Raw genomic sequence first — 10,595 nt, 5'->3', positions numbered from 1 at the left:
GCACAAAGTATGACAATGATGTGAGCCTAGTATTGCTCTGAAACTGCAGGTTACCAAGCAGGTAATGAGTAGTAACAGTTTTATTTGTTGCACAAGGGCATACACTCATATAAAAATTACTGTTGTCCCAGAACATTTTTAGTATGTTTTTATATTAAAAACAGCATCTGCTAATGCACAGAATGAAAACGATGAGAATGTGAGAGTTTCTTTGCTTTTCCAGTCTGCTTTTCAAGGTCCATAAACCTGCTCTCTTTTTGAGAACACTTTATTTATTTATTTATCTATCTATCTATCTATTTACTTATTTATTTTTAATCTCATAATACTTAACAAAGAAACTGAGCATTGACACTTACTATCTGAAATAACTTGAACATAATTTCAGGCTTAATGCTTATTACTGGTGAACTATTACAAGGATCTAGATATATTACTTTTGCCAACAAATTTTCTATAAGGATAAATCAGACACATGGAGAAAAATGACTGTACTGGCCTGAGTACTGCACACAAGGCAAATGTTACCAGCAGAGACAGGAAAACAGCAGCTGTGCACCATTCTTGGACACAAAGTCCTCAGGAGTCACGAGGTTAGTGCAGGATCTGTTTTTTCATGCCTGGTTCTGCTGACTGCAGAGTCGCTTAGTCAACGATAATGATCAGAATAAAAGTCCTATCCTGAAGTTAGTGCAGTTTTTATGCCAACCTATGGCTAGGAAGAGCAGGCCAAATATGTCTGAAATGTATCTAGAAGAAAACAAAGATCAGATATATGAAAATGCCCTTGCTGAGATCGAGTCCTTTGAGCTGCCTCTTGGAACCACCCTAAGGTATGCATCATTTAGATACAACTATACTGTTCATGGTTGATTTGTTCCACTCTTCAGCTGTTCTGACTTCAGTTAGCCCAGTGTATCACAAACTTTGTTATCCTGACATTGAAATCTACTGGGTAGTGGGATTTAATTTGGGTGTGATTGGGCCTGGTTGGAAAAATACAAACCAAGGACATCTGTGCAACTCTTTACTGGGAGAAAGCTGTCTTTGACTGTAGGCTGGTTTCATGTTCTCCAGAAATAAATATATTGCACTTAAGCATGAAAATAAGGGAAGAATCACTCTTTGTGTAGCAGGGCTTTAGCTTAACAGCTATATTTTTATTGAATTAATTGCTTCTTATTCTTAATTTTGTAATACATGTGACTTTACTTTTAATCACTAAAAACAGTGCTTAAAATTTTACTATTGATATCCCTAAATATCTGAAAATGTAAATAATTTTTTTTCACATGCAGTTTATGGAACCACTTTAGTGGTGAGGGTATAACTGAAAAAATTCTTCTGCATATCCACACTTACAAAAAAAAAGTAACACGTAAAAGATCATGATGTTATGTGCCTAAGTATATTGTCAGTAGCTGTAGAAGAGCTTTAAAAATAGCCCGCCTGTGGCTGTGGGCATCAGATTGCAATGACTATCAAGCTAAAGAAAGAGAATTTCATTTACCCTGAAAAATGTATGTGTCAATCTATTATTTGAGTAGTTTGTTGACAGGGGAATGTGGGAAGATCATTACTGCATTTTTTTTTTTAAAGGAAATACTGTATTTCTTGAAGGAAATTCTACTGCAGTGATATCCTGTAGGATTATGCCCAATTTTCTTTCTGCAGCACACACTTCGTGTTGTCTACATTTAGAATACTCCTTGTTGTTTCAGTAGGTGTCATCAACACATTCAGTTAAGTCAGTGCACAGACAAGCTGCCATTTATTAGCCAGCGTTTGGGTGTAGTCACATTGGGGCAGGAGGATGAGTTTGACTACAGTGCTTGAAAGCATAGCTAGCACTGCTGTAGCTGGCTGATGTCTGAGCTTAGCTGCTCACAGCTTGCACACGGCTGTCTGCTTCTCACTCCAAAGCGGCCATGCGTCACGCTGGAGCTTTACATGTAAGGCCCGTTGCTTTAAGCTGGCTTCCCACCCATGCACAGACAAGAACACAGGTGTATCCTGTCTCCTGAGCATGCAGACACAAGGAGTAGCTCATCTTTGGCCACAGACCGCAATATATGCGATTTAGATAGGAGCTATTCCTACTTGACTGAGAAAGGAGGTTTTATGACAACGGTGCCCAAGGACACTAGCACACAAGCAGCAGGAATGCAGAACCACGATGCCCGTTTGCAGCGCACCGGATCAGCTCCTGAAAGACAGCAAGGCAGTGCTTTCGGCATTGGGAAGCTCAAAAAAACAAACAAACAAAGAGCCAAAGCGGCGAGTAAACAAACAAACCGAGGCCTAACAAGCAGAGCAGAACTCCCCCATCAAGGCCGCTCTTGAGCCCGTCGCCCGCGTCCGCCGTGAGGTGCTGCGGGGCGGAGGTCTTCGCCGTGTGGCGCCGCCGGAGCAGCGCGGGGCTCAGGCAGCGGGACCTCGCCCTGCCGGGGGGCGCGGGCAGCACGGCTCCGCCGCCGGTACCCCCCGGTTCCTCCCGATACCCCCACCCGGCTCCGCGGCCGCCCCCGCCCTCGGTCCCTCCCCGGCGCCTCCCGCAGCGGCGCGGCTGCCGGGTTCCTCCCATCCAAGATGGCGGAGAGCCTCCCGGAGCATGATCGGATCCTGCAGGAGATCGAGAGCACCGACACGGCCTGCGTCGGGCCCACCCTGAGGTGAGGGGCGGCGGGACCGAGGCGCCGCCGCCGGGCGAGGTTTCTCCCCTCCCGCCCAGTGGAGCCCGGGCCCGGCGCGACCCGGCTGACAGCTCCTCCCCGGAGACAGCGCGGGGCCGCCCGCGGCGCCTCCGGCGGGAGCGACAGCCTCGGGCCCGGGGGACGCGCGGCCCCGCCGAGGCTCGGCCGCCGCCTCCCGGCGGGACGCCCGACAAAAAACGGCCGCGGGTGGCTGCGGCTCCGGGCAGGCAGCGCTGACAGCAGGGCAGAGTGGCGGTGCGGCCGTGCCCCCGCCCCTCGTCATTGTGTGCGGGGGAGCGGCGCCCTGCACGGCTTCCGGCGGGGCCGGCGCTGGGGTTGGGGACGCCGGCCGGGACGTGGTGCCGGGACCTGCTAGGTTTGGGCTGTGCGGCGGGCTGGACTCCCGGCACTCGCCGGGAACATCCTTCGTGGTGGTCTGCGCTGGGAGCCGGAGCGAAAACTGTTTTCGGGTGGGGGTTTGTGTATGGCCAGTCGATGCACAGTTGATAGACCGATAATTCAGTGTGAGTGGAAACGGTCGTCCGAATTTCACCACTGTGTTCGTATTCCCCGTCCTAAGCTTTTGACAGCATTCATGCCGTGCCCTCCGTGGCTGTTCCTTTTTTAATCTCAAGTACTGGCAAATGGCGTAATTGAAGCGTCAAAGAAAGGATTTTGCTTGATCTGTGCTGTCTGGGAGAGGCGCAGCGGTGCCCTCAGCCCGGTCTGCTCAGAGAAGGGAGGGTCTCGGGACAGTGGGTCGGGTATGGTGTTGATGTAAGGGGGAGAGGGCTTACGTTGAACTCCACTGCCAGTGGGTGAGAGACCTTTGAAGTGAGGAGGCATGGGCGGCAGCCCATTGGTGGTTATCTCTTCGGGAAGATGTGGAGATCTGATGTGCGGGAAGCTGGAAGAGGCGGTTTGCAGGGCTGAGAGCGCACCACCGGGTTCCTTGATGGCTGCCGTGTGCTGGCATGTAGGAAAGGGCAAACAATTGGGATGCTGAGGAGCTGTACATCTGGAGCTTAAGGAAAAGAAGTGCTTGCTGGACACAAAATGGGTCATTTTGTACTTCACAGTGAGTGATGCTACAGTTGACTGTATATGGCTGCTGCCCTCCAGCGCTGAGCGGTGCGTGGGTGTTTGCGGTATGGGAACTTGAACAGGACCAGGGCTCATCAGTCCTGGCAGAGCCTGAACAGGAGCATAGTGATGGTAGAGCAGCCCAGGCACCACCTTGGTCTTAGCCAGCTCAGAACAAGCTGCGCGAGGCTGCTTCCATTTCCCCTTACTGCTCCTGCAACTCAGCCAGTACCAGACAAGCATGCACAGGTGCTGAAGCTGAGTGTGATGGGGAGTTTCACTTGAGAGTTCATGAGTTCTGGCTGAGAGAAGCAGCTGAGGTGTTTTCAGGCTTGAGTTGGCCCTGGAGGCAGTTCAGCCATCTTTGAGCTGACAAGCCCAGGCACAATGAAGCTGACGTCCGCAAAAAGTACAGCGAACCCAAAAAACATAGCAACAAAATATTAAATATAATTGTAGCTTTGCTACAATCTCCAAAATAGAGTTTTTATCAGAGCAACTTATGTGAAGGATATAGAGAAAATAGGGTTGAACAGAGAAAGCAGATATGTTTGGGAAACACAAGTGTGGATGGTAGAAAGGCATAAAATATGGAAGGGACAATGTAAATCTCTTATCTGTGTTATACATTTAAAATGTCAAAGTTTTAATAAATATATTTAGAGTCATGATTTTTATACATGGTTCTGTCCTTTTTGTTTAAATGGGCATATAGGGATTTCTTGTTGTCTCACTGACTTGCCAGAGAGGGAGTTTTGCATTGGTGACTCAGAATTGGTAGAAAAGCAGTGTGGGTTTGTGTGATGTAGCACCTAGTGCTTATGTACAAACCACTAACTTGGACTGAAGAACATTTATATCTGGCTGAGTGCTTTGGAAGAAGCCTGGCTGACACCATAGAAATATTTGGCTGTTTTACAGAATTAGAAATGTTTAAAACCAAGACTGAGAGGTCTGCTCAGCAGCCTGTTAAAATTGGTAAGTTGCTGTGAGACTGAAAAGCCTAAAACCCCACTTCTGATTTCAAGATCTATTTTGATAAAGAAAAGCTTGAACATAAAAGGGAGTGTTATCATCTGCACAAGATGCAGCTTTTACTTGCTAAGCAATATAAATGAAAGAAATAAGTTGGATAATTCTATGTATAGTGCCTAAGCCACGCCACATCAAGTGGTCCATTGATTCTAAGTCGAGGAAACTACTGATATTGTTGTTTCACGTGATGACTGAAACTACATTCACTTCATTATATAAAATGGAATCACAGAATCACAGAATTGTAGGGGTTGGAAGGGACCTCTAGAGATCATCGAGACCAACCCCCCTGCCAAAGCAGGTTCCCTACACCAGGTCGCACAGGTAGGCGTCCAGGCGAGACTTGAATATCTCCAGAGAAGGAGACTCCACAACCCCCCTGGGCAGCCTGTTCCAGTGCTCCGTCACCCTCACCATAAAGAAGTTCTTACGCACATTCATGCGAAACTTCCTGTGCTGCAGCTTATGTCCGTTTCCCCTCGTCCTGTCTCCACGTACCACTGAAAAGGGACTGGCCTCACCACTATGGCCGCCACACCTCAGATATTTATAAACCTGGATCAAGTCCCCTTTCAGTCGTCTTTTCTCAAGGCTAAATAGACCCAGTTCACTTAACCTTTCTTCACAGGGGAGATGCTCCAGGCCCTTCACCATCTTTGTGGCCCTCCACTGGACTCTTTCCAAGAGATCCCTGTTTTTTTTGTACTAGGGTGCCCAGAACTGGACACAGTACTCCAGATGAGGCCTTACCAGGGCAGAGTAGAGGGGGAGGATGACCTCCCTCGACCTGCTGGACACGCTCTTCTTAATGCACCCCAGAATGCCATTGGCCTTTTTGGCCACGAGGGCACACTGCTGGCTCATGGCCAACCTGTCGTCCACCAGGACGCCCAGGTCCCTCTCTGCAGAGCTCCTCTCCAGCAGCTCATCCCCCAGCCTGTATTGGTGCATGCAATTATTCCTCCCTAGGTGTAAGACCCTACACTTGCTTTTGTTGAACCTCATCCGGTTTCTTACTGCCCAGCTCTCCAGCCTGTCCAGGTCTCGCTGAATGGTAGCACAGCCTTCAGGCGTGTCAGCCAATCCTCCCAACTTCGTATCATCAGCAAACTTGCTGAGGGTGGCCACTATCCCCTCATCAAGGTCACTGATGAAGATGTTGAACAAGACCGGACCCAGCACAGACCTTGGGGACACCACTGGTTACAGGTCTCCAGCCAGACTCTGCACCACCAACGACGACCCTCTGCGCTCTGCCAGTCAGCCAGTTCTCAACCAACCCACCTCACTGTCCACTCGTCTATCCCACACTTCCTCAGCTTTGTTATAAGGATGTCGTGGGAGACAATATCAAATGCCTTTCTAAAATCAAGGTAGACTACATCTACCACTCTTCCCCCATCCACCCAGCATGTGACAGCATCATAGAAGGCTGTCAGGTTGGTCGAGCACGACCTCCCCTTGGTGAACCCATGCTGACTACTCCTGATAACCTCATTTTCTCCCAGTTGTCTGGAGATGGTATCCAGCACAAACTGTTCCATCACCTTTCCAGGGACAGAGGTGAGGCTGACAGGCCTATAATTACCCGGATCTTCCTTCTTGCCCTTTTTGAAGACCGGAGTGACATTGGCTATCCTCCAGTCTTCAGGGACCTCCCCTGTTATCCAAGACCTCTCAAAAATGATGGAGAGCGGTTCGGCAATGACCTCCGCCAGCTCCCTCAGCACACGTGGATGCACCCCATCAGGTCCCATGGACTTGTGGACCTTAGTACTGCCTAGGCGCTCACGCACGTCCTCTTTCCTGACTAAAGGGAAGTCTCCCATTCCCCAGACCCTCTCACTAACCTCCAGGGTGTGGGAAACCTGAGGGAGAGCCTTTTTACTGAAGTCGGAAGTAAAGAAGGCATTCAGTATCTTTGCCTTCTCAGCATCCCCCTCACTTAGTAAGGGGCCCACATTCTCCCTAGTTTTCCGTTTGCTGTTAACGTACTTGAAGAAGCCTTTTTTATTATCCTTTATCACTTTAGCTAGGTGATCAATTCCATTCTATTCAATTCCAGACGGGCTTTAGCCTTCCTCGTTGCATCCCTGCAGGCCCTGACAACATTCCTATATTTTTCCCAAGTGGTCAGACCCTTTTTCCACATTTCAAGGACCTTCTTCTTTTCTTTGAGCTTGCACATGAGCTCCTTGCTCATCCACACAGGTCTCCTGCCACCTTTTCCCGATTTCTTGCTCACAGGAACGCACCGATCCTGAGCTTGGAAGAAGAACTGTTTAAATGCTGACCAGCTCTCAGAGGCCCCCTTACCTTCTAACACCCGAGCCCACGGGTTAGCTCCAAGTAGGTCCCAGAAGGGATCGAAGTTGGCTCTCCTAAAGTCCAGGGTAGCAATCCTACTTATTGCTTTGCTTCTTCCACTCAGGATCTTGAACTCCACCATCTCATAATCACTACAACCCAAGCTGCCCCCAGCCTTTACTTACTTAACAAGTCCATCCCTGTTGGTGAGAATAAGGTCCAGGAATATTTTACTAATCTGCAGTGCTTGGAGAACATTTATAGCACTATGACACGAGGTGCAGCAATAATATTGCTATTCAAACAGCAGAACAAAGGAAGGGGCTTAAGGCACGTGCTTTGGATGGGAAGCGTGAGGTAATGGTTAATGCCAGAGATCATAGGATATGCAAGATTTGACTTATCCCCAATTGTTCCTGTCAAGATCTTAATATTTTCATAATGCTTTACAAGCAAGTAGGTTTTTTTTTTTTTTTTTGTGATGGGAGGAGGAAAGGGAGAGATGGGGAGGGGGAGGAGGGCAGGGTAATATGTGGGCTCTATGTAGCTTTTATTTTCCCTCAGCATTTTGTTGCCAGCTCGGTGTACCTCTCTCTGCTGGCACAAGGTTGTCTGTTCCAGTGGAGGAGGGGCCATGCCGATGTGTAGGGTATTGATATGTCATGGTTTTGTGATAATTGCCAGGTAAGGAACAGTGCATGGATTGGTCCTATGTGGGATTTATAGTACTAAGATGCATCCCTGTGGGAAAGCCAGGTCCTTTACAGGAGGAATGAAGGTAGAGTGGCATTGCTTATTTAGGATAGGAAGTTAGATTCTGAAGATTGCTGTGCACCTTTATAGATATCATATGCAGAGACTGTATTTGATTATATTGATAATTATTAATATTATAAGTGTTAACTGGATGATTTTGAAAGCAAAAAACTGCTGGTATTTGACTTGCATGTCTAAACTTAGTGATGTGCACTAAGTCACTATAAATGAAACTTAAATGAACTGCATAACATGCCTTGCAATAAGTGCATACACTGTGCATACAGCAGGCCAGGATTTTTACTTTTTATTTTTTATTTTTTTTTCCTGCAGGCTCTGTGAGACTGCTTTATCAACATCTGTCTAGCTTTAATGGCCGACTAAAAGCGATTACTGACAACATCTGTTAGAGGCTCCTCACACACACCTTTTTATATAATGTGTTAATACCTTGTAATTCATGTCATATACAAGCTGTTTGCAAAACCAGGAAGAGGTGTCAGAAAGAAAAGATAAAAGACAACGAAGGAGACAACTCCCTTATTCCCATAAAAAAAAAAAAAAAGGGAAAAAAAACCTTTCAGGCTGTCATTGAACTTTATAAAATATATACTAACAGCATTTCAATGGTCAACTTTTTAAAGTGTCTTAATGATTCTTGAATATTGGACATACTAGGGTAATTAATAAGATACCTGTTGGACATACCAGGGTAATTAATAAGATAAATTCTGCCCAAAGTCTGATTGACCTTATCTTCTGGTTAGTGATACGTTGATCAACAAAGGTCGAGCAGCTCAGCAGAGCAAGAGATGCTGTTTTAGCTGTATCCTGATGAAGAAGATTTAAAAGTCTTTTTTGGCTTGTTTACCACATGTTATATTTCAAAGGTCTTTCCTAAAAAATAAATGAATGAACTCTTAAGTTCTAGCTTGACAACATCGAGCATAAGCATGTGGGATGACTTTTCTGAACACTTTGTCTCATGACTTTCGTGTTGCTGAGTTTGCAATGCTCTGTGATCATGGGGGGGGGAGAGATTCCTATATCCTCTGAGGGGTCTGTCCCAAACCGAGTAATTGAATGCCTGAAATGCTTTCTGCAGTGTGACAGGATGCTCTGAAGCCTTAGTGTAACCTGATTTATTGAGAGTGTGTGCTATCACTGGTAGGCACGCTTTGGCTGTGTGGTTCTGTCTCTAGCAGCACAGTTGGTAAGCAGCAGTATAGGCAGGGTGAGTGATTTCTCTGGCTATGGGAAGCAGAGCAGCATTTCGCGCTCTCAGACTGGGAAATGCATTTTCTGAGCGCTTGCCTTTGGGCTGCTGGGATTTGTGGTGTAGTTACCCAATGGCAAAATGTGGTTGCCCTCATTTTTGCCCCATGGTTGTGTTTGTCAGGTATCGTTATCTAAGGGCATTTTTCTGTGTTCTCATATTTTGGTTTTGGGTTACGAGGCAGCAATTCTCTTCTTGTCTGTAACTCAGTCTTGTTCTTAATGCAGAACAAATGCAAAAAGACTCCCAGGTCGTCAGCCAGCGTTTTGAATCAAAACTGAATTGGTTTAATAATGTATCTTAATTTCAAAAAATAGGGTATTTCACAGTGTTACAAGCTATTTCTCTGGTTCAAAAATTGGTCTTTATCTTCAGGAATGCTCTAACTGCGCTTGTTCCTGAGTTACTGTGTTACATTCCTCTTCAAACTGAAGTTACAAAGTAGCCCAGAGGAACTCCAAATCCCTTCTGTGTAGGGTCTGATGGTTTCTGGATCAGGTCGCAGAGCTTTGACATATATGTATGTATCAGTTTATCTTTGTTATAATAGCTACTTTGTACTTTTCACTTTACAGACCCAGCTGCAGAGAGCTGCCTCCTTATTGAGTTGGAGGCATGGTGATAAACCAGCGGCTTGCCTGTGTTGTGTTTGCTGCAGGCTTTGCACTTGGAGCAGGATTTGATAATATTCAGAGTATTCAAGTGGAAAGGGAAGAGTTGGATAAAGCAACCGTCTGTGTGAACAAGTCTGTCACAATATATATTTTTTGGAAACAATATATATTTTTATCACTAGCCCATTATATAGCATGAGAACAGCATAATAATATTGTATGCTATGGGCTAACTATTTCTCATTTATATATTCAGTGGTAGAACTGCAGTTTTTTCTTTATTCTGTAGGCTAGCCTGATATTTCAGAAACTCTTCAGATTTGCCACCGGTAGGATGTAAGATCTTAGAAAGTGAGGATTCACTTCAATTGCTGCAAGTTTCAGCACAGTGCTTTGCTTTTACAAAGCCTGAAACTGGTGGATAATCAACGCATCGCATTTCTGGTTGTACAAAAATCTTTATGTTCCATGCTGATTAAGTCTGTCATGAAATATGTGTCTGCAAATCAGGCTATCTCAATCTTTGTAAGTGTTTATGCATCAGCTCCTGACTCAGTCCTTGCAGTGTTTTCCAAATTGGAACTGCTGAGTGAGGCTTCGACCTAACCCCTAACCTGTGAGAAGAATGCTTCTGAAAGAGTTCTCTGTAATTCCATGAGCATTACCAAAGAGTTTGAAATTGTTCCTATGTTCAGGAAACATGTTTCAAAATACCTGAAAGTTTTTAAAAGAAAGACATAATCAGCTGAGAGATCTGCAGGGGTGTACTTAATAAGTGACTGTTGTGGTCTGTAACATCATGTCTCATCTCGGTTTAACCTGACTGACCAT

General features: G+C 46.1%; 1 protein-coding gene across 7 annotated transcripts in view; it reads left to right on the top strand.

Annotated features, from left to right (window-relative positions):
- Positions 1-603: 603 nt before the first annotated feature.
- The window catches only part of EXOC6 (exocyst complex component 6), an 87,940-nt gene continuing 77,948 nt past the window's right edge, over positions 604-10,595 (top strand). For 2 of the 7 annotated variants that reach the window (XM_085229008.1, XM_085229014.1), the window contains exon 1: positions 605-833. In XM_085229008.1, the coding sequence (XP_085085134.1) occupies positions 712-833 (122 nt within the window). In that variant the 5' untranslated portion in view covers positions 605-711. Of the gene's footprint in view, positions 834-2,519; positions 2,673-10,595 lie in introns of those variants that run through there. The other 5 variants (XM_085229013.1, XM_085229011.1, XM_085229009.1 and 2 more) reach the window with 4 other exon arrangements.

This window comes from Meleagris gallopavo, chromosome 8 (assembly GCF_905368555.1).
Source record: "Meleagris gallopavo chromosome 8, MGAL_WU_HG_1.1, whole genome shotgun sequence".
Lineage (NCBI taxonomy): Eukaryota > Metazoa > Chordata > Aves > Galliformes > Phasianidae > Meleagris > Meleagris gallopavo.
The sequence above is the reverse complement of the archived record's forward strand: the minus strand, read 5'-3'. Positions and strand labels throughout refer to the sequence as shown.